The sequence below is a fragment of the Cygnus atratus genome, chromosome 2, assembly GCF_013377495.2.
Source record: "Cygnus atratus isolate AKBS03 ecotype Queensland, Australia chromosome 2, CAtr_DNAZoo_HiC_assembly, whole genome shotgun sequence".
Lineage (NCBI taxonomy): Eukaryota > Metazoa > Chordata > Aves > Anseriformes > Anatidae > Cygnus > Cygnus atratus.
The window spans coordinates 151,189,221-151,213,195 of NC_066363.1; the positions used below are offsets into that span (position 1 = coordinate 151,189,221).

The 23,975-nt window shown below is 37.0% G+C and overlaps 1 protein-coding gene across 7 annotated transcripts in view; it reads right to left on the reverse strand.

The window, feature by feature from the left end:
• The window catches only part of ASAP1 (ArfGAP with SH3 domain, ankyrin repeat and PH domain 1), a 147,061-nt gene that overhangs the window by 49,986 nt on the left and 73,100 nt on the right, over nt 1–23,975 (reverse strand). For all 7 annotated transcript variants that reach the window (XM_050709265.1, XM_035556294.2, XM_035556293.2 and 4 more), the window contains 8 exons: nt 23,805–23,877; nt 15,068–15,213; nt 11,184–11,258; nt 10,760–10,809; nt 9,054–9,183; nt 8,480–8,565; nt 7,444–7,519; nt 6,689–6,775 (listed from right to left, as the gene is read on the reverse strand). In XM_050709265.1, coding sequence (XP_050565222.1) covers nt 6,689–6,775; nt 7,444–7,519; nt 8,480–8,565; nt 9,054–9,137 — 333 coding nt within the window. In that variant the 5' untranslated portion in view covers nt 9,138–9,183; nt 10,760–10,809; nt 11,184–11,258; nt 15,068–15,213; nt 23,805–23,877. The remainder of the gene's footprint in view (nt 1–6,688; nt 6,776–7,443; nt 7,520–8,479; nt 8,566–9,053; nt 9,184–10,759; nt 10,810–11,183; nt 11,259–15,067; nt 15,214–23,804; nt 23,878–23,975) is intronic.

Below are 23,975 nucleotides of genomic sequence, written 5' to 3' on the forward strand. Positions count from 1 at the left end.
ATTATTTTATTTTAAAACATACTCCTTGAACATAAATTTTATAGCCCCCATATCTAATAAAACAATTATCCCCCTTTCTAATGATACTACTAGAAAGAAGGCCAACAATTCTTTATTTAGGCACACCGGTGGTTTTGCTCATTAAGTAAAAAAAACACAACAAAACACTGCACATTACATATATGACACTGACTTCATAAAAGCAACTAAAACCACTGCAGGATCAAATCCTGCAAAGTGTCTTTGCATCTTCGTTACATTTAAAGTGTCTAAAATGGTAGTCATATTGTGTCCTCCAGCATAGCGGAGCTAATTATGAATTTCTGTTAAAGACCATGCCCAAAGTTAACTTTTAATTTTTGCAAAGCCATATAAGAAGATATAATTAAGAATACATTAATACTGTTTTACTGTAGCTGTGGAACAATTTCCTGCAAAACATCTGGAAATCACCCCTCTCCATGCCATCCCCCCCCCCCCCCCCCCCCCCAAAAAAAAAAAAAAGGAAGTTACATTACTTCCCTGGTTTCCCTTTCAGGGCACAGTTTTGAAGATTACACCCTCTTATTTTATACTGCGTCCTTAGAAAACTTTTTTTTTTTTGGTAAGAAATTTGTCAGATGAGTTTAGAGACAAGTGATTTGGTAGAACTGTCAATTGTGGTTGGAAGCAGCATGAAGACTGCCACACGTAATGTGCTGCCTCCAGTGTTTACACTATCACAGTAAGCAGCTAATTTTTTATACACAGACTTTGAACCCCCATTGGAATGAGAGCTCTATTGACATCAGCATTGGAAAGAACATAATGAGCTGTAATTCCTGTTCTAAAGAGTGTATCAGACAGAGATTTGGGGAAAAATCAAAATGTCAAGAAGCAGTTAACAAAATAGACATGAAACATGAGTCTAACGATCAGCTATACTGAAAATAAAGCTGTCAGTTGCATTTGCAAAAATAATTAAAACATGAGAATACCAGTAGAAACATGTATTGAAGGCTCAGTTTCCTTTAAAACTTAGAAGTGCTTAAATGTTAAAAAGCTTAACATACAAAGTATTTCACATCATTAAAATTACACTATTATAGTTTAAAATATTTTTACCCAAAGATTTAAACCACAGTTATTTTACACAGATAGTTCTTATGCAAAATTAAAGAAGCTTGATATTAAGACAGCATGTAGTGGCAAGAGACATTACACGCAGCAGTGCCCTTGTAAGCTGTACTTCCCATTGTGAAGTTACAGCACTAGCACTTCTGCACAAACCAACATTCACAGATTGCCAAGATATGGCCAAGAACCAGGTAACTCCAAAGATTACAGTAATAGCTTTTCACTGATGCAAGGACAGACACGCCAGCAAAATGTGTACGAGCATTACAGATGTCTGTAGTGATAACCGAACACCTTGAATGCAAGCAGAAGTAAAATGAGAGTTGCATTATAAGACCTTGAAAGAGTAGGGAATGCGGTTAACTCACAGAGTTACTGTTTCTTCCAATGTATGGGTGCTGACTGTTAGTTTTTTCATATGTGTTATTTTAAATTCAAAATGACCCTAAATGCTTTAGTAGATTTAATAGCTATGCAGATCTCTCTCATCATCTACGATGGAATGTCTGTCTGAGACGAGAAGGAAGTCTCATTTATCTAACGGCAACTCCAGAGAGGCTAACAGTGACAGAATTTACAATCTGGATGGGAATCACAAGTTTGGGCTTCCCTTCTCTTACAACAGAAGGTAAAAGGAATTTAGACTTCAAACTGCTTCCCTGCCAGTATAATTTTTAGAGGAGTACTTCTGAATCTTCACAAACCCACCTGAGAAAATCCCATTCATTTCATCTTCTTCAACACTTTGATTAAATCAGTTTATTTATTTATTTATCTTAATGTTGAGACTATAATGAACTAATGTAAGGTGGGGGGGGGGAGGTAGAGGACGACGACAACATGTATTCTTAATCATAACCAAGCATGCCACCTGCTACAGAAGCAAATTCCAGCTTTATGTACTTGAAGAGTCAAGCACACATGATCCTGGAGAGATGACCTGAAACTTAGACCACATGCCTTCAAGTTTTATTGTCACTTAGCTAACGAATAACAAATGCTGCAACGTTATATCAGGATTAAAATACGATTACCTAGATAACATAGACATTGTTGTATCAAGCTTCTCAAGATTTGCCAGTCTTATCTCTGAGTTATGTAATGTATCAGAATTACATGAGTGAAAGTTCTTACGTTAAAAGAGAAGATCTATGTGATCAATTTTATCCAAAACGGTGGATTCCTTCATTACAGCAGATTTGACTAAGTATCTGAGAATCACAATATTGCTCCTTTTTCCTCAAAGACATGATTTCAATTCTCTTCAAGCCAAACACAATTTTTTTTTTTTTTTTTTACATTTACCATGTTTTCTATATAGATATCATAAAAATCTACATCCAGTTTCTTAAGAGCCCTAGAATTTGTCTATATTATAATTTCATAGTTTATTTTCCTGATGCCTGTGAAGCTACTCCTATTACAACTTAGATATATCTAAGTTTCAGAATTTGACTTATTTTTATTTTTAAAATGAGGTTACTTTCCACTGAAACAGAACAATTCTCGCTAGACGTTCAGGAAAAATGTAACCAAGAAACTAACAGTACATCCAGTACAACTCATTTAATTATTCTACTTCATGATACCCCGCAAGCAGCTTTTGAAACTTGGCTTGTACAATATGCTGCCACATATGTACACTACATGGCACTTAAGAATAAAGACTTGTTTGTCCTAATTCTCAGATTCACTAGCTTGAACTTAGCACATGCAGCAGCCAGGAGAGAAGGAGTTATTCCTTTGCTTCCCAGGTAAGTAGCTTGTGCAAAGAAAAAGGTACTGAGAGAACGGATTTTGTTTCCTGATCTTGTATCCTGAATCTGAATTGACCCATAAAACACTTCACAAATTTAAAAATTATTTCCAATTAGCTTTTGAAATCTAATGTTCTTTGTTCAATTTCTGGCAGCGAGAATGGAGAACGAGCCCAAGTTACAGTCACAGTGATTCAGGTAGCAGGGAGATTAAAAATGTAACACATGTATGTGAAGTTTTATATGTTTTATGGAAAAAAATCCACTGGGTCCATGTGCACATTGTTATTTCTTTCCTCCATCTGCAGAGTATTGGGAAAGATAGCAGAGGATGAGATAAGGGAACACCAACTACCAGAAAGGGCTGCACATCTTACAATAAATTGGTATCTATTCAAAGATGCACCTGTCATCATGGGTGACATATCCAAGAAATTCTTAAAACCATGTTTTGAGGTTGTGTTGTCCTTCAAAGTGATGGGATTAAAGATGCAGGGAGAGAAACAGACTAGTTGCCAAAGTTTATCTGTTTCAGATGCACATCTATATTATGAAAGCACGCATACGCAAGTCTTCAAAAGAAAAGAACACTAAGAAAGGACTCAATCATTCCTTATTCATTGTGACTGTGAAATAATTCACTAACTTCAAGACATTTATCTATATGCAATACCTATGATTACAACATGCTACCTACAAAATTATGTCAAAACCCGTAAAAATACTTATTTGCCCCAATTACTGAAATTGTATTTTTGATGAGGTTCCAAAAGAATTACAGGAAAAGAGAGATTTGGTAAGCTTCACACCACATGAAGAGAATTATGAAAATTAGTATTAATATTCTTTATTATTCTTTCAGCATATATAATACTGGAAGAACAGGTGCAGCTTATGTAAAGAAAGGTTATGCCTTAAAAGTCTCCTGAAATTTTGTGAAAGATTCAGTAAGCAGACAGACATGAGAAATCTGTCTGATACAGTCTATCTGGACTTTCAGTCAGCACAATTTTCACTTCCAAAAGTGAAACAATTACAGTGCTACAAGAGCAAACAAGTTAAAAGCAGGAAATAAATGAATTTCCTGGAGAGATGTGACAGGACACATGGTGTCAAACTAAATCTGGAAAAGGCTAAACTGGCTAAACTGTCCAAGTTTGCTATATGGTATTACATTATTCAGGATACCTAAGAAAGACTTTCATAAGGATCTCACAATCGTGAGTAACTTGACAGTAGATAGGTGAAGATAACTCTAAACAAATGCAAAGTAATGCATAGGGGAAAAATAAGATACTGTGAATTGGCTATTAACATTCAGAAAAGGATGCTACGGTTATATTTTTTTTATTTTTATTTTTTTTGTTGTTTTTAAATACTCCACTACATTAAGGGTTGGTGAAAAAGTAAGTCAATGTTAGGACATCTGTGGAAAGAAAAAAATAAAATAAAATGACATCAGAAAAGGCAGTGATGCTATCATAAATCTACAAGCGCTGCCATCCTGAGAAGGGTATGCACATCTAAAAGTTCAAAACAAAAGAAGAAGGTTTTAAGATAATATGCCATGATGGTGGGGAAGACATGGGTGAAACAGGCACTACTAGTTTACACTGCTTTGGAAAGCAACTGTACAAGTTCAAAGAGGGGAAAACAACAGAGGGGTATTAAATACAAAGGTACTATCATCGGTACGGAAACACGACCAAGATAGTCTTACTATTAACAAGAAAATATTGTGGGAAAGTATCAGCATTAATTGCTCTACATTTTACTCAAAACTCATGACTGATCACTGTTGGAGACCTTTGGCCGACTCAGTATAACTGCTCATAAGTTCTATTCTTATGTATATTTGATATTAGTAATATTCCGCAATTATATCTGTGCATGATCAAATATATGTAATGGAATGCTAACTGTCTAATGAATAATCATTAAATTCCTCATATTTAATAATAAATATTTAATGAGATGAATAGATATTTGACAAATACTAATTTTTATTTACCTAAGAAAAAAATGAACAGAGGAGAATAAGTGAACTTTCCCTAAAGGAAAGCAAAAAAATAAAAATAAAAATCAGTTCTCAGGCACTATGACTTGCACATGTTATCACAGGTAAAAACTCACTATTTGTATCCTAGCTGTTAATTTAATGAGTATTCCAGAACACCTGCAAAGGACATTGCATGTTTTCCCTTCACCTCTGTTACCACAGTGCAACTGTGGATGTATTTTAGTCTTTAACTGCCCTGTCTCAAGCACTTATCTGGTTCATACACAAATTTTCCTCATCATGATGTAGTATTAGCAAAAGGGGTTTGGGGAGGAGTACAGCATAAAATCCATATAGCTGAACAGATGAACACTAATATGGAAATCACTATGTAAAGGCAAGTCTCCATGTCTACCCAGGACCACTTAAGTCAGGAAAATCCTGAGCACAACATGGCTGTAGGATGGCAGCATATAAGAAAAGCATGCGTTCCATCACTTTGCATTTTTTCCTGAACATTCATTCTTGATCATCGCCAAGGACGGGATGCTGGGGTAGATAAGTATCTATCTGATCCACTGCAACTGTTATAGTTACATTGGGTTTACGTGGCAAGGTTTTGGTAGTGGGGGCTGCAGAGGTGGCCTCTGTGAGAAGAGTCCAGCAGCTGCCCCATGTTAGGTAAGGGCCATCTCCAGCTGGCTCCAAAGGGACCTGATGCTGGCCCAGAGCTGAGCCAATAAGTGATGTTTGCACCTCCGTGAGAGCAGATTTAAGAAAGGGAAAAAAAAAAAAAAAGTAGCTGGGAGAGAGGGGTGAGACCCAGCCCTGCAGCCCCCAAGGTCAGTGCAGCAGGAGGTGCTCCAGGCACACAGCAGCAGTTCCTCTGCGGCCTGTGGAGAGGCCCCTGGTGGAGCAGGCTGCTCCCCCTGCAGCCCATGGGTCCCACACTGGAGCAGATCTCCACGCTGCAGCCCGTGGAGGAGCCCCCGGTGGAGCAGGTGGATGTGGCCTGGAGGAGGCTGCGGCCCATGGAGAGCCCCCGCAGGAGCAGGCCCCGGGCCGGAGCTGCAGCCCTTGGAGAGGAGCCCACGCAGGAGCAGGGGGTCTGGGGGGAGCTGCCGCCCGTGGGGGACCCGTGCTGGAGCAGTTTGCTCCTGGGGGATGGACCCCGTGGGACGGAGCCATGTGGGAGCAGTTGTTGAAGAGCTGCTGCCTGTGGGCAGCCCCCGCAGGCTCAGTTAGGGAAGGACGGCATCTCATGGGAGCGTCACGGACTGACCACAGGTTCCTCTGCGCTACTCAGGGGGAGAAGGTGTTTTTAGTTTACTTTTAGTTTCTCACTGCTCTATAATAGGCAATAAATTATATTAATGTCCCTAAGCTGAGTCTATTTTGCCTATGATGATAATTATTGAGTGATCTCCCTGTCCTTATCTCAACCCTTGGGCCCCTTCCATCGTATTTTCTCCCCCTTTCCCTTTGAGGAGGGGAACTGAAAGGGCAGTTGTGGTACAGCTCAGCTGCCCAGCTGACTAAAACTACCACAACAGTAAACTAAAAAAAAACAAAACACGAAACTGTACAAAAAACACTGAATAATTTATTTTGATACATTAAAGTGAAACCAAGGATTAGTCTAGGTATTGGTTGTTGAAATGTAGTTGGACACTAAATATTAGTTTTGTTGCATTCTTCATAAAGTAACTCTTCTAAATAAATTGATACACAAACTGAGAATGAATTAAACCAACTTCTGAATTCAGAATCCATAAATTCACATTTTCTCTGAAAATAGTACATCTAAATTATTTACCTCCTTTTGATCAAGCTGCAGAGAAGATTTTATCAAATCACGAAGAGCGGTAAGTTGTTTCTTTTCTTCATCTTGTGTCTGCTTTATCTATTGAAAGAGATCACCATTATAAACTACAAGTCGCAAGCTAAGGTAAATATACAGTTCTGTATGCCCTGTTCTGTTACACTTCAACAGTTCATTACATCTAATGCAACTAAGCCAGTCACTGAAATATTAATTAAGTAACTCCAATAAGCTTGACAGATGACTTAAGGAATGGAAATACTGTTTAATCTAGCCACAAACTACAATAGCAAATGGAATTATTGTAATTCCGATTATAAAATACAAAAGCACTTGGGTGACAAATGAGCTTTGGTTATACATTACTACGTGCCTTCCATGAACACCACAGGAAAGTTAATTAACCCAAACTGTGGTGGTATCATCAAGCAGCTGTACACGGGAAAAAAAGTGAAAGTGGCAGCTAAAATTGGTGCTAGTAATGTAATCCAATTCAAAGATTCCCATTTTAAACTAGGTCTATTTTAAATGCAACATTAAATCAGTAGTAGAATGACAGCTGCTTTTCCTTATTACTGTAACAACAGAATACAAGCTTTAAGATAGAGACAAGATGTTTTTCTTCAGTCTAGCTATATGCACAGAGTCAAAGAACACAATTTATAGGATATAAATATCTAAAATTGATCCATATAAACAAAAAAAAAAAATCTATTTTCAGACATTCAACTATTTACAAGCAAACTTACATTATATAAGTCAGCAGCCAACTTTTCAATATATTGTTTAAGTTTATCAGCTGTTTTCAAGCCATCTTGGAAGAAACTACAATGAAAAATACCTGTGATTCATCAGGAATACAAATAATTCATAAAACAAAGTAGGTTGGTTTTACTTTTTTTTCCCCCTCCCATTATATTAAAAACTTACCCAGCTCAATGTTCAGAAATCAGAACATCTCTATCCCAACGTGAACAGTTTTACTATCAATCTAACCATTTTCCACCACAGATTACACATTCCTCTAACAGCAATATACTTCGGAAAGGCCTGAAAGTTGTATTTCAGTCCAGATATATTTAATTTACCTTGCTGAATTTAGTTTCACTATATAAAAATATGAGCCAAACAAGAATTTCATGTTAGTAAATGAGGTGGCAACACCTAAAATACATGTAATTCTTGCCAGATACTAATTGTAAAAGTTTAACAATTAGTCTTGTAAAATGTTACAAATAGTGCACATTCAATTAACTGCACTGCTGAATTTACTAGTTAGCAGTTTATTGCAGGGCATACATGCTATTGTAGATAAACAATTCCTACTTCTATCCTCAGGCATTTATTCTAAGTTAGAAATGTGAAGAAAATCAATTGATTTTTATCACTGTGAAGCTTTTTTTTAACCCCTTCAGGGGATACGAATTTCCTTAGGAAGCTTTAGGATTTCAAAGAAATTAATGTTTTTCACAATGGTTTAAAGCAATCCACGTGAGACTGTTACATAGAATAAACAAGCTACTTCTAAAATTCTGTTCTACCATGCCTCAGGAACTAAAATGAACTTTGTATGCAACATGTAGTGTTTTCCTTTGGCCTCTTTCTCTATCAGGCTCCTCCACCAGTTACTTTTATACTCTTTACTGAAAGACTTCAGCCTAACAAGTCAGCTGGCAGGTCACAGTTGTGGTAAGAATTCCTGATGTCAACAAATTCAGAACAATGGAAAGCAATCACTGATGTAAATGAAATATTGTAAATAAAACTTAACAGCATTGCACTTACTTGCATTGTGCATGATAATACTTAATGAGATTCTGCAGAAGGTCCACACCTTTTTTTGTCTTGATTTCATTAACCTTAATAAGATACTGTATGGACAGTGAAAAAATATGCTATTATCATGCCTTACAACATTCAACTATTTTCAAACAATAAAACATCATTTGCTCAATTAATTATCTTTGTGTTCAATTTGGGTGTTGACTCAAACTATCAGTCTACCACCGTTAAATATAAATTAGGTAACACTTTATATGGTCATTCCTAAAAAAATTTCTTCCTGAAAGCTCAACCATACACCTGAAAAATAAAAAAATACTTCTGTGGTGCATTTTCAGCCCACAAACCTTATTATAACAATCTAAAAACAAACAAACAAAAAATAGAGTAAAACAAAAAGGAAGCCAAGTTTCATAGTTGCTAAAGAAACTATCCTTATATTGCTGTACTATGTTACCTTGAAATAATTTCCTCCCTCCACCCCCACTAAATGATAACTGTGATGAAATCTGCTTTAAGAAAAGACCCACAAAGCACTTTACATTACAGCATCTTAATTAAAGCTGAAACCTCTTACTTCACACATCTGTAGCTGAAAGAGCCGCCTTTCCTTCTCCATTTCTTCTGCTATCTCAGCTCCTGTTATTTCCGTTCGTATCATCCCATGCTGTTTCGCATGCTCTCTTTTTTCCTTTTCAATTTTTGTACTGAAATTAGAACAGATTTTAGGAAATTTCTTCTATCATGTTATCTAGGTTTTTCATTTGTTTGTTTTTTGCTTTCTTAAGTGAGTATTATATTAAAGAAACCATTCTGAAGATGAGTAGTAAATGATGATAGTAAATCTTCCTTTTTTTTTTTAATCCATCAATAATGAAACTTTTTATTAGTATTATTTTTTAATCCAGTCACGAAGCTGTCCTTCCTCCTTTAAATCCTTTAACTGAGTAGAGGGGGGAGGGAGTGAGAAGAATCTGTATGTAATTTTTTTCTATATGATGTTCTCCATAGCTGTCATCTTTATATACTGCAATGTCAATCATACATATAAGAAACTACTGACTTGGTAAGAAAATGGCAAAATATCTTAAACAAGTTTCTTGCTTCCTACAGCAGGCATTAAGAAAAGCAAGATGACAGCATGAAGTTTACCACATACACCAAATGATATGACTTCCAGTCATTATATTTTCAGAGAAAGCCAACAGTGAAGTCTGAAATAGCGAAATACAAATATAGAACTAAGACTCCATCCTGAGATTTTCTAACTACAGCTTTATCATGTGGCTCCCCTTATTCAGATTTCAGAGTAGTTTCTCTGCTGCTGCTCCGTATTTCTCAGTACAGAGTAGAAAAATCTAAACTATTTATTTCTCCTCTTTAGCTACACTTGATAAACACTGAACCCGTGCTTCTGTAAAACCCATGACAAAGCAGTGTGTGTTTTAGACTGGTGTCCCTTGTAGGGGCAGGGAAGATAGGCGATGTGGGCATTTATTTTTTTTATTGATCTCCGAACTTTAAACAATAGAAAATTCCTTATTTCTTTCACTGACATACTGAAAAAAAATGTAAAAAGAAAGTTGTTTTTTTCTTTGTTCTCCCGGTTAGACGTAAGTGAAGCAAACCTAATAACATGATTAAAAAGGGAAACAGAGGATACCAAAATAAACAAACAAAAAAAATAAATCAACTCCTGAGACCTCTTTAGTTCTGATAAAGCAACTGATGCTGCCTAACATTGCCTGAACATTCTGAACCATTCCACTAACATTTCTGAAACAAAGGTGCTACTTGTTGCCAGCTTTCTATTTTTACAAATCATTCTTTACCCATAGACAGGTACCATAGTAAGAAAACTATTTTTTTATTTTTTTTTAAGCACAGATATTTCAGAAGTAACATTAACTTCACTAAAAATTTTGCCTCTCAAAAACATAGTTCTGCAATACAGTTAAAATATATTATGTCATTCTATCAATAGATTATATGCACACGGTTATAAGAACGTGTGAATGCCATCTGAAATCCCCGCAATTCATTGCACAGTGTTCAGTATTTAAGCATTAATTATCTTCCTTACACTACAGAAATATTGGGTACTCTTTCACAAAGAAAACAAACTATTTTATTTCTATCAGTGCACAAGAGAGATCACGAATACTGGAAAAACACAGATTTCTTGCTCATATTCACATTTGTATCTGAAGACAAAGTATATAGCTTGGGACTAGGAAGAAGGGGATTGTAGAGAGAGGGAGGAAGGGAGGGAGAGATACTTACAATTTGGTTTCATAATCCTTCCAGGCTTTGTCAAAAGGCTTTTTGAGGTCCTTTGGAAACAGAAAAAATACTTAAAGCATTTTTAAAACTTTGTTTTTAAAGTTAAGGTATCAAGTCATAAATAGTAACAAAAATACTTTTTTTTTTTTAATAGACATTCAAATAACTGTTGAAAAAAAATAATTATTTTTTGAACCTTGTGAATTATTGCTTTCCTGTGCTTCTTAAGACAGGAATTTACAACTGAAATTTTAAAGAAGCATCTGAACTTGTAGCCATGCCAATTTTGAGGTTTTTTTTTTCCTCTACAGAGATACTAATGGATGCCACCATTAAGAAACAATCTCATGGTAAATGGAAGAGCCAGAAGACAGCTGAACCTAAAAGCATTTCCATAAATATAAAGCTCGTTTTCAACACTTACCCCTTTGACACCTTTTAAGTCTCCTTTTAAGAGAGAATCCAACGTGAAAATAACATTGTGGCTTAAGCCCTGGAGCTGAAATGAAAAAACATGATACTGCTGATATTTAAAAGTCTATTATGATTTTATCAAACCATGAGACATGCCAACATGTCTTGTAACTTCACTAATGAAGTTGCAACCATCTCAGATTTGCTAAATTAATAGGAAATGAAAGTCTGGAAAGAATTAATAAACGTTCACTTGAATCAGAGAGAAAGGCATTACAGTTAGCCTTTAGATATATAGGGTGATATAAAAACTGAATTTTAAAAAGAGCACATAAGTAAGTTCTGAAAACATATCAAGATAATCTTCGGTCTTTTTAAGCTCACAGTTGAATACTGTTTAATTATTTAGGAAGCCTATGAGGTGGGTTATTTCTTTGGGGGGGAGTAGGAAGGGGGGAATAAATGTTTCTTTTAACTTCTTGAGTAAGAAGCAAGGACCTGCTTGTGCTACAGGCAAGTAATGTGCAAGGCACATGTTAATTCACCCACCAACATAAATTGCAATGATTTATCAGGTCTTCGACTGACTATTCCTAACTACTTGGGAAAACTGTTCTTCTCCTTGCCTGGTGTAGAAATGTGGCATCTGCTTAGACACCCAATAGTTTAAATTTCACCCCATTAAGTTCCTGCCTTGTTGATTACATATCTGTGGAAATGCTCTCGACAGTAGAAACATTTATCATCGGGCTCCCATCTGAACGTGTCCGCGTATGTCTGACTGCTGAAAGAACAGGATCAGTGCAGAGAGATGTGTATCAGTATTATTCCAGTCTAGCACCCACAAGAAAAGTCTGTTGACTCTCCTATTCCACTGCTCCCTTCGTTTCTTCCTAAAGATATCTGAATTCTTCAGCTCCTCACTAATTCTATAGTTTCCTCACGAGGGGAGAGGAGGGGCAGGTGCTGAGCTCTGCTCTCTGGGGACAGCGACAGGACCCGAGGGAACGGCATGGAGCTGGGACAGGGGAGGGTCAGGCTGGGGGTTAAGGAAAGGCACCCAGAGGTGGTCGGGCACTGGGACAGGCTCCCCAGGGCAGTGGTCACAGCACCAAGCCTGAGAGAGTTCAAGAAACATTTGGACAATGCTCTCAGACACATGATCTGATTTTTCGGTGATCCTGTGTGGAGCCAGGAGCTGGATTTTATGATCCCCGTGGGTCCCTTCCAACTCACGGTATCCTATGATTCTATAATCTCAGAAATAGGACAAACAGGATGTTCTTCTTCAGTGTCATGTAATGGCAACTCCCAGTTTCTTTTCCACTGGACCTCAATTTCTATTCTTATATCATGAATAACTTTTGTTTCCGGTGCAATTGTATTGGATTTATGCTTAAGCAGAACAGTTGGTAAACAAAGCAGACTTGCATATGGAGAGAGAAGAGGTGAAGTGTTTTTGAAATGCTGAGACACTGTTAAAATAAGCTTGCTTGAGACTGGTAAATGAAGAAAATTTTGCAATAGCCAATTTCACATTCTGTCAACAAGAATTTAGGTAGATAATGTTTCATGGACCAGCTGAAGCAGTATGACATAGCCTTGAACACATCTGGTGTGGCTCTTTAACTTGAGTTTTTTCTTCTCAGTGAGCACTACTTAAAACACTGCCACCACAGAAACAACAAAAAAAACCAAAAACAACAAAAAATAAAAATGAAAAAATGAAATACAATGATCCTATAATTCTTGCTTGCCAGCCAAAAGAAGTTAAACATTTCTGTAGAAGCCCTGCAAGAAATGCTGTGAGCTTCCAAGAAACCAGTCTCAAGCTATCCTCAAAATGCAATTTAACACACATTTTAAAATACAGATTTTAATTGCATGCTAAAATAAGCTTAAAGGAGACTAAAATGACCCAGAATGACAGTAGTCTTCAGAGAAGAAAGCAGGCCCCTGGCATATCTACTGTTCTTTAAAATTGCCAACACTGAAACAAATGAGATGATCCTGGTAATAGGATCATTGAAATCGGGATAACTAAGAATCAGCTAGAAAATTAGCTGTCATTCTTTGGCTTCCTCTGCTATCTGTAAAGTCATGGAAAAATATGGAAATTCTTAACTTTCTTGTAAGATATAAGAATCTGGGAACAATAAATGAAATGATCAAGTTGAAAAGGGATTGAACTGACATTTCGGAGCACTTAACTTCAGCACTCCGAAGGAACCCACCATATTCAGTGCCAAGCACAGCATACATTCAAGAAAGCCTTAGACAAATTAATGGAAGTAATACCTAACGAGGACTACAAAACAAAAAGATACAGCCTCCAGCTCCAGAGTCTCAGCTGCAGATGGTTTTATGATTACAGCATGGAAGTCAAAGCCAGGGCATTGGTTACCTGGACTTTTGATCTGACCTAAGGCAGCTGTGATTGTGCTGGCAGCTCTCAGGATTCATGAGAGAGCAGCCACCAAATGCTGCAGGGGTTGAGGAAGGACCAACTTCTATGAGATTCCACCTTACACCAGTTGAAAGTCCCTGATCCAAGAAATAACTGAGGAATAGAGAAACATGGAGTTCATTTGTGAAGACACAGAACTTCAAGCCACAGTTCACTTGAATTATTTCTTAGATGCATAACATCATTCAATGCTAAAAAAGTAAACAAAATCAAATGCCCCCACAATGAAGTATCTGCCTGTGTTTGCAACAATGACATCAGTTTACTTGTGCCAGCCTGCACTGGTTTTGGGTGGGATAAGGTTAGTTTTCTTAATAGTAGCTCTCATAGTGCTATGGTCTGGATTTGTGATGAAAAATGGTGTTGATAATACACCAATGGTTTAGCTGTTGCTGAGCAGTGCTTAAAAAGAGTTAAGTTTTTTTTTTCTGTTTCTCATAATGCCCTGCCAGTGGAGATGCATATGTTAGGAGGAGACACAGCCAGGACAGCTGACCCGAACTGACCAAAGGGATATTTCACAAAATTACAGAATAGTTTGGATTGAAAGGGACCTTAAAGATCACTTAGTTCCATGTCCCCTGTCCCGGGCAGGGACGCCTCCCACTAGGAGGGGACTGGAAATACTTCCAGTGATGCCAAGAAGGAAGCTCCTGGAAGTTTTACAGTTCAACGAAAGGCTGCAACACTGGTTATACCTTACACACCACAACACTTGGAGAGAAGCCCAGCTACAAGAAAGATATAAAATTGATGCTTCCACTTTCTGAATACAGTGGCAATTAAACCCATAAAATACACATTCACAGGAAATGGGGCTTCATTAGTTTCAGCATTCAAAGATCTGTTTGCTGTGACTGGTTTTATTATTCATCTCTCATCAGAAGTAAAAGGCCTAAGACTAACTTTAGATGAGAAAAAGCTTTCCTTTTCATTAAAAGAGAGAAACCTTTACATCATCTTCAAAAGCCTAGTATTTAAGCAATGAATACTTTGTATATAAAAGGGAAAATGGAGCACTAACACCAGCTAAGCATCATCCCCAAATCATTAGTTTTTTCCCAAGAGATGAAAGGTTTGAAGTAAGATAAAAACAACCATAACTAATGGTATTAAATTTTTAACCAGAAATATTTGAAATCACAGAATGAGTTAGAATTAAGGTCCACAGAACACCTTAAATCACTTGAGAATGAAACCTCAAGATTTTCATCTTTCCTCTTAACTGCCAATTAAAAATGAAACACAGAGTTTGTAGTAGCACTTTCTATAGATAATCTCTGAATGCAGTATTGTGTTAGTTTCTGAAAAAAACGCAAAGCATCTCTAAAATTATCAGCAGTCATCAGGAACTGAAGTACAATACTTGAGAACGTTCCTGTACCTTATTGTGGAAAAACTAAAAAGCAAAAAATGAAATTTCTCACCAGGTTCTTCAGCAGCGTTGATAATTCTTTAGTAAGCGTGGAAAATTTTACAAAAGCTGTGCCAAGATCTGGATTATCCCGACTTAAAAAATTACTTCCAAATTTGTCTAATACTTGTGCATAGTTTTCTTCATTTTGAACATGATCTGCAAAGAAAAATTAAGAGTCAGAAGTTTCTTGTAGACACTATTATTTTAAGGTAGCTCAAAAATATATTGAAATGTAGTAACAAACAGCATTCTTTCAAAAAAAAGCCACAAAATAATGTATTTACTAAAAACTAATTAAAATATTTTAAATATTTAAAAGAATTAATAGGGAGACATACACACTTCTTTCAAACCTGACACTCGAATTGGTGTGGAATACTTGTATTAAGAAACCTCTGTGTTCGTTAATGCAGTAGTAAGATCAGTAGAAGATCAGCCAAACCAAGAACATGTCCTCATTTTGTGTTGGGTAAACAATGCAGGAATTTATAATAAGGTGTACGTTGAAGTAGACACTTAATTGCTTGCAGCACAGAATGCTTTCACAGAACAAAAAGTCAATGGCACCAGATATAAAACTAAGGAGAACAGATCTGAATCAGATAGCACGTTTAAAAAAAATTTGTCTTACAGGAAAAGACTCCCTTTTAACCTGCAAAACTGTGTTATCCCCATAGAATATATCCCACAGTATTTGGTATATAGCCAAATACTTGTTTTAATATATTTAATAGCAAATTTGACATACAGAGAGGTCTGAACCAAGAAAACAAAACTGAAGCCAACAAAAACAAAGTCTAAACACAAAGATGAAAAAGAAATTCTGAATTACAGACCATTGTTCCTGAAATGCTTTTCCTGCTTCTTTTACCTTCCTTTCTGGCATCTCTTCACTTTTTTTTTCTTACTTCCATTTTACTGTCTTTAAATAGAGAATCTACTGCTACAGCCATTTGAGAGTGACTATCATCTCCGTCTCTCTTTGAGGAATTTATTGGTATTAGTTACATAAGCATTTAACTTTAATGAGATTCCTAGTCTGTCTTTTGTTCCGTAAGCCACAAAGACAAAACCACAGCTATTCCAACTACTGCCTGCACTGTGCAGTGAAAGAAATATGTATATCTATCTAATTATAATTGCCAATAGGTACTGACTGTGTTTTTCCCCAAAGGCCCTGCAAAGTTTCATTTTCTGGTTGTATTGCATGAAAGCATTTGAATCACAACGGAAAAAGAAGAACAAAAAACCTGTGAAAACCCCAAAAAACAAAAGGCTATAAATTTCAAACCAGGCTTGGGGATAATTTCTCACAATGCATGGATCTACTTTGACATTTAACTATGAGCTGGTTAAGAGTTAAGGAACACTTCCAAGGTATTATGGATACCTAAAATAGTCCACTAAGGGTCCAACAAAAAAGTGAATCTCCTATTAGAAGAAAAAAAAAGTAGAAACAAAACCAAAACAACCACACTGCTTATTTACCAAAAACAAACTCCAAACCCCACAGCAGACAAGTAACATTCTAACATCAGCCATTAACACTGAGGTTTTCAAATGGCCAAATATTTAATCATATGTTAATATAGTATTGTAGCTTGAACAGTATGTTTTTAGTAAGACTAAAACTGTTCCAAAAGCATATGGTTTTGATCAAATAGCTTAGTATTAAAACCAAGGAAACCACTATGTAAAAATAAAATATGTATTTTGTTTTGATGTAAAAGCTGTTGCATAAATATACACAGAAGGCTTGAGCTAAGAAAGAGATTTGGCTTATGCAGTCCTGAGCTAATAAAGCTCCAATGTATCCTACTGTTTTGAGGGAAGAGGAAGGGTAATTGAACAAAGTCGGTAGGAAACCTGTTAGATCATCAAGTCCCTGTGCTTGCAGGGACAGGATAAAGCACTTCTAACTCCAGCATATTTCCTAGCATTTTCATTTTAAGCATTTTGTGTTGTTTCACAGAGCACAGACATTTTCAAGAATAATTCTTGAGGAGACTGAAAAAGAACAAGCACAAGACTGTTTCCTTTATCTGTGGAAAGGCAAAGTAATTCTGCCAGAAAAAGGAAGCAGGAAGCAGATGATTGTCCTAGAACAATATATAGGAAATGCTCCGGAATCCCATACCACAAGTCACCTACATCTAGACATTAGACTGATTACAGAGGTATTCCTTTTACTTTGCACGCAACAAACACACAACATTCAAGTACTGTGTACGAATAAGGCATGTAGTTCTTCTTATATAAGTATCAACATAAGTCTTGTGAAAGGCACAAAAACATTTTCATTTTATCAAGAGGCACTGTAGTTCTTTACTTGGCCTTAAAGACGCATTGAAAAATTAAGTCTGTAAAGTATCCTATGCTAAAAAGCAACATATAAAAACCCAGGATGCTTAGAGCAAAGACTGTTTGGAGCTCCGACTCCTCATGCAAACACAGAAGTGACTTCCCAGTGTCCTAATGTAATTTCCTTTGCAGAAAGTTATAAGTGCGTAAAGTTCGTGCATGACCTGATGTTTACTTCCTTAGACATAAGTGGTATAGGAACGACCTCAATAACCCCACAGAGACATGAACACTGACAGCAGTATATACAAACCATGTCCTTCCTTCTCAAACTGGCTCACATGTTCCCAATATTGTAAACAATGCTCAATATTGTGAAAATATAACAGCTTCCCCAGACATCATCCGCTTCAGCAGCTCCCTGAGAGGTGGTACAAGGACCGCAGACATTTTGGGGTGTGCTCTGCTCCCACTGACAATGGGAGAGATCTTCAAGAGACCTGTAAGTGGGGTCGGGAGCTCACAAATCGTCCCCTCCCCAATGTGTCCTGGCAGGGGAGCCAGTGGCTGAGCCCGCGTCAGGACCCCACTGCAGCTGTAGGCAAAGCAAGAGGCTGGACTGGATAAAGCAGTGCTATTTTCTCAGCTTATTGCTTCTTCTCCAGAATCCATAGCCCCAGCCCTGAGGAACAATCAGGACAGAATTTACCTTTGTTTCAAGGAAACTCTGGCAGGGCACAACGTGCAGCAGTGTTGCAGCAACCCTCACTTCTCCACTGTAATGCAGGTCTGGAGCATTGTGCGTTAAGGGCAGGAAATAACAGACAAAATACACTCTTAAACAATTCTGTTCTGACCTGAACCTGCGAACACTGAAGAACAGAAAAGGAGCTGAATAGCTTACAGACAAAAAATGCACAAACATAACTCCTTCCTTTTATTGATTTGACCTAAATTATGCCTGAAGAATATATAATTTACTGAATTACATCTGCCTATCTGTCCCAGTCTGAAAAAGAGGAATCACAACTCAGAATCTTGATCAACTTGGAATTGTTTTTATGTTGCACTTATAAAAGTGCTTTGTTCTCTGGGCAGCCAAAGGAAAAATAAAGGTCAGAGCCAAGCTGCATTTATGAATGGAAAAACACACACATGAAAGACTCAGAAAGAACAAGACAGCTGGCAAAGTTAAAGAGGATGGCAAAAGAAGATATCTGAAATCATAAAACACGCTTTCTTATTTCATCCTTCAAAAAGCTGAAATGAAATGAAAAAGCGAGTAGAAAAAAGTCTTTGACCATTGTATTCTCATCTGTACTTGCTGATAAAGCCTTCTGGACTGAGATTACAAAAGACAACATAATAAAAGTCTCTTTCAAAGACATCCTAGAGCAAGGTGCAGCTCTGTGACTTGCAGGTCCTCCACATCACCGTGCTCTAAGAGCACTGAGAGAAGACGAGCCATACCAGAAAGATAAAGGATTTTTTGCATTTGTGTTCATCACTAACGGCCTCAAGAAGTTCTCTGTAAGGATTTCCTTTCAACGCTGCTTCCAAGGGCTTGTATCAAATTTAAGTGCTAACAGGAGAATTCATAGAAGCTGCAAAATATGAACAGCAGCAAATCACTTAGACCAAGATGCAGAAAAGACGAATATGTAAACTACATAGTTGTAAAGTAAAGCCTCATATTTATAACAGCCTCAATATAACAGGGAAAATGAGACAAATCTAATAGCTGTTTTTAATAAGAGCTCCACAGAGAGCTGAGAATTCAAGTACACACCAACAGAGCAGGAGCGCCTATATATTACTCAGGCAAATTGGTAGGAATTACAGTGCAGAAAAGAACTGGTGGATAACGCGCAGATAAATATAAAATGCTAAACAAGAAACAAGTTTTATGTAAGGAAATTTTATTTCACTAAACTATTTCCTCCCCCTTGCCCTCAAGGAATCAACAGGCACGTAGGGAAAGGAATTCCAGGTTCAGCATCCCGTTTGGATTCCTGAAAAGATCTGTCCCTCACCAAAACATTCAAAGGAAGCTAAGCAAAGGATAACAGGAACGAGCTGCACATACAGAAATAACTGGTCAAAAAAAGATGAGGTGGGGGAAAGGAAGGAAATCACTTACTTTTCTCTGAGGGAGGTCACCAGCGAAGCCCTTTATGAAAAGGCCCACATCATTTAACAAGATATAGTGGAATAGGAAATAAGCTTCATAGAGATAAACTTTGTTGCTTTTTTTACCATACAATACTATGGGTTATTCAGGGCAATAAAAACAAAAGCTGATTCCAGATGTGAAATTAATTTGTCTAAACAGATGTTTACAACAAAGATCCCCGTACTGGAGTTTGGCGTCTGCCCTTCCCTTACACTCAAGGCAGAAATTGTTCCAGTTCAGCTCATCCTCATGTGAATGCACAGGAAAGCACAGAATCATAGAATATCCCGAGTTGGAAAGGACCCATAAGGATCATCAAGTCCAACTCCTGGCATCGCACAGGTCTGCCCAAAAGTTTAGACCATGTGACTAAGTGCACAGTCCAATCGCTTCTTAAGCAGATGTAGCTCACCCTAGAAATCTACGTTTTGATATGCTGAACAACTGATGGATGAACACGTGCATTTGGTAGCATAACACACAAGGGGAAACCCCCCTAATTTTAAGAAATCATCATATCTAGATGTACAACCAAGTCCTGGAGTTACATCACCTCGACATTCAGCAACCAAGCAAAACAAAGCTGAGCCATGAGAAATGGTTAAGAAACAGAGGATGCAACAGAGCAGCATAAACCATCCTTGTGTGTTTAAACCCTGCATATGATGCATAGTTCCTGTCCCTGTCGCACCAAATTCTCTCTTCTTCCATCCTCTTTAAAACGAAAAGGCTATGCTGCCATTTTGGAGAAAGACAATTAAGGATGGTTGTATGTATGCGACGGCTTAGGTAATAAAAACAAACAAAAAAGATATTGTGGCTGACAAGGCAATCCACGTTGTTTAACAGGCAGAACAGCTGACACTGAATCTAACAAGGGTTATACCTGCAAAGAGCGGTCCTCTAACACTACTCTAGCAAGTTTGGGGACTCCAAAATCCCCTACTAACTCTTATGCCTCAAACTCTCCGTAGGCATTAAAAACATGGGAAAGCCCCTCAATTTCACATCAAATGATCCAAAGGAGATATGGACAGGGCCAGTCTGCTTCTCAGGGGATTTGGGGCCTGAATAGGATGCACGGGACAGCTTTGCAAAGGAGCGAGAGTGCCTTTAACTAGACTGATGCAAGGTTGTGAATGCTGAAGGTTTACATGAATTTATATTCCTTAGGAAAAAAAAAAGTCAAAAGTAATTAAAGAAGTTTAATAAGCAAACACCATAGTATTAATCTTGACTTAGGTAATTCCATATCTTCATAACATTGCAAGCTAAAAAGAAAAAAGTAATAAATAAACCCCCCAATCTTTGCACTGTTCTGCTATTTCTTCAAGAATCCTCTATTTATTATTGCAGGAGACCTGATGGACTGCTTGTCCCACACAGTACCTTTGATCTTACATGCCATTTCATGTTTTTATTTCTCTGTTGTTTAAATTCTTTTGACTATATCTGAAGTCGTACTATAGAAATAGAACTACTAGTAATAATCAAAAAACACTACTGAAAATCTACACCAAAACTGACTGCAATCTACTGCTCTTAGAATTTAGACTAAATGTTACGTGGAAGCTAGTGAGAAGAGATTTGTCATTAGTTCATGCACCAGTCACATAAGACAGGTTCCTATTACATATTCCCTGGATCACGACAGAAATAAACAGCAAGCTGTATACGAAAGAAGTGGTGAGAATGAGGTATCAATTTGTACCTCTGGATTTCATAAAAAGTACTTTCCATAACAGTACTTTCTGGCAGAAAAAAAATAAAAATAAATAGGATGGGATCTTTAAGGGATTTCCACATTTCTGTGCTGGTATGATTTCATTTCCACAGCCGTAGTTCCAAATCTAAATCTGACAGATGGGGGAGGGCTGAGCACAAAAAGCAAACATCTTTGGGTGACATTTAAATTCTCTTAGTAACAGAGGAGAGTCCCTTGAGGTTCGTAATTCAGCAATGAAGAGAAAATCCAACACGCCACAGAGCTGGAATGCTAGGGTTTTCTGAAGAATTGTGTATGAGACATTGTACTGTGTAAATGGCACTATCCAAATGTTACCTCAGGCAAAAACAAACAAAAAAATTAAACGGGAACACCCACACCCCAATACAACCCCCCAAAATTCTAGCTATGATTTTTGGTAGAGTATGAATTGGTTTATTGATCTGAAGAGAGAAGAATCTGTATTACCACTGAATAACCATCCACCATCAGTCTGGCTAGAGTTCTCAAAGGAGATTAGGAAGCACAGGAGCTGCAAAAAGCATTTCCTACTCTAGAAGTTTAGATAAGGTCTAGCAAACAATACAGTTTTTAAATAATTACAATTTCAAGTTCTCAAAAATATAGAGGCTTCCTTCATGAAAATAGTCAGCTAACTGTTGCCCGAACAAGGTGAGAGTTCAAGATAAGACTATGCACTTCACAGCTCTTTCTAGCATGCTTTACATGAAGATAAACATCAGCAAAATCCACTTTCACCAGAGAAGCATAAAATAGATGCCTTAGCCATTCTCTTTGTACAAGCAGGAAAAGGGAGATTGAGGTTTAATTAGTTCAATATTTTTATATCAATTTATACAAGCTTCCACATGTATAATAAACACTTTCACTTTTTTTCTCCTCTTACTAATCCTAGTTTATCATTTACTGTATGAGTTGCCTCCTGTGCACATTTTCATATTATACTGTAGCCTATCACAACAGCACTCTGAAGAGGGAGCTAGAGTATTAGGTATAGTATGAATTCTTTTGGAGAAAGAGAGCACTAACTTGTACTTTCAAAACAATACTTTTTAAAAAAGAAAAGAAAAAAAGGAGAAAAACAGCTACCAAATTATTTGCAGTTCTTTTTAAGTACCAAGACAGCCAATTGAACCCATTAACCAACCTGCTATTACTTCTACTCGATGTGACAAATTCATAACATAGCATGGCCTACTTACATGCACTTAAAATAATATTACTTTCACAACAAAACTCAAATCAAACAATGGGTAAAAATCCCCAGTAACATTTATAGATTTAAAACATGCAGAAAACTTGTCACATGTTCGATGATGTCCAGCAGCTCTAAAGTTCAGTAAATAGGTACTTTCAAATAGAAAGAGCGGCTTGGAACATCTGAGTACTTTTAAAAGCACGAAAGTAAATACACATTTAATCAAGTACTGTTCTCATTTTGTACCTGGCTTCACATCCTATTAGGAAAAAAAAACACTCAGCAGCAGCAGAAGTTATAGAAAAGCTAATCAAAATGTGATGCAAGTAGAACAACGCTAGTGATTAACAGAAGTGTGAAGAACCTACAATTCATTAAAAGCTCACGCACATCCATAAACTGGAGTCAATGGGACAACAAAAAATCCTCTGCCAAAACAACACAGAAACAGTCTTCTTGGTTTTAAACTAAGGCCACTAAGAAGTGTCTCTGCAAAAGGAAAATGCTTGCTAAACCGATTATTACTGCTGGGGGACAGGAACTGGGATTTACTAAACCCCAGTATTCACAACCAGATGGTTACTGGAAGGTGTACAACTCTGCTATCATATTCTTTTGGGGCATTTTTTTAAGCCTTAAAAGAAACAGAGGTAGAAGACATTTAAAACATTTTTAAAACCTGATTTGTATTTTGAATTGTGTTTGATCATCATTTGTTACTGAACTCCGATGATCAATTCATACTCCAGCCACCTATCCTTCCACCAAAGTCACTTCTGTAGCTTTCATACAACATCAACAGCTTCTGCAAACGAGCAAAATAATGTAAGCCTCCACTATTTAGGCAAACAAGTGATATGCCATTTTTATTGTGTGTTACTAGGAGAGAGCAAATTCTGAAGGAATAAAATACATCTAGCTGTAGATTTTTTTTTCCTAAAAACTTTTAACGAGTTACCCTTCTTATTTCACCTAGAAGTGCGCTCTATAAATTCCACCTAGGATACTACCTTAGGACAATGCCCTATAGCTGCTCTAGTCGAAGAAATCTGCTTGAAAATTTTAAGGCAGCAGGAAAATTTCCTCATGGAAATTCTCCTAGAGGCCTTTAGGAAGGACTATGAGGGTGAAAGAATGTGAGAAAACTTTGCTTCTCATTTTACACCAAACCAAAGAAAGCGAAGTTTTTAAACATTTAATCCCAACACTGGTAAAGAGAAAAGCATCCTACATGCTATGTACTTAAACAGCATAAACCGCAAGACACACTTTTCCAACTTGAAATCAAATTCTTCAGTTCTCATGTAGAACTGGAAACAATGTCTTACCTTGGCCCGAATTATATATTGCTTTCACAGATTTTTTTACTTTCTGTAGTGCAGTTCTGTCTTGATCCAATGCCTGTAAAAACAACAAATAAGGAAACTTTATATATTTACTTAATCAATCAAAAGAATACACTAAAACATTTAAAAACACAAAATGTGTAGTTTCACAGG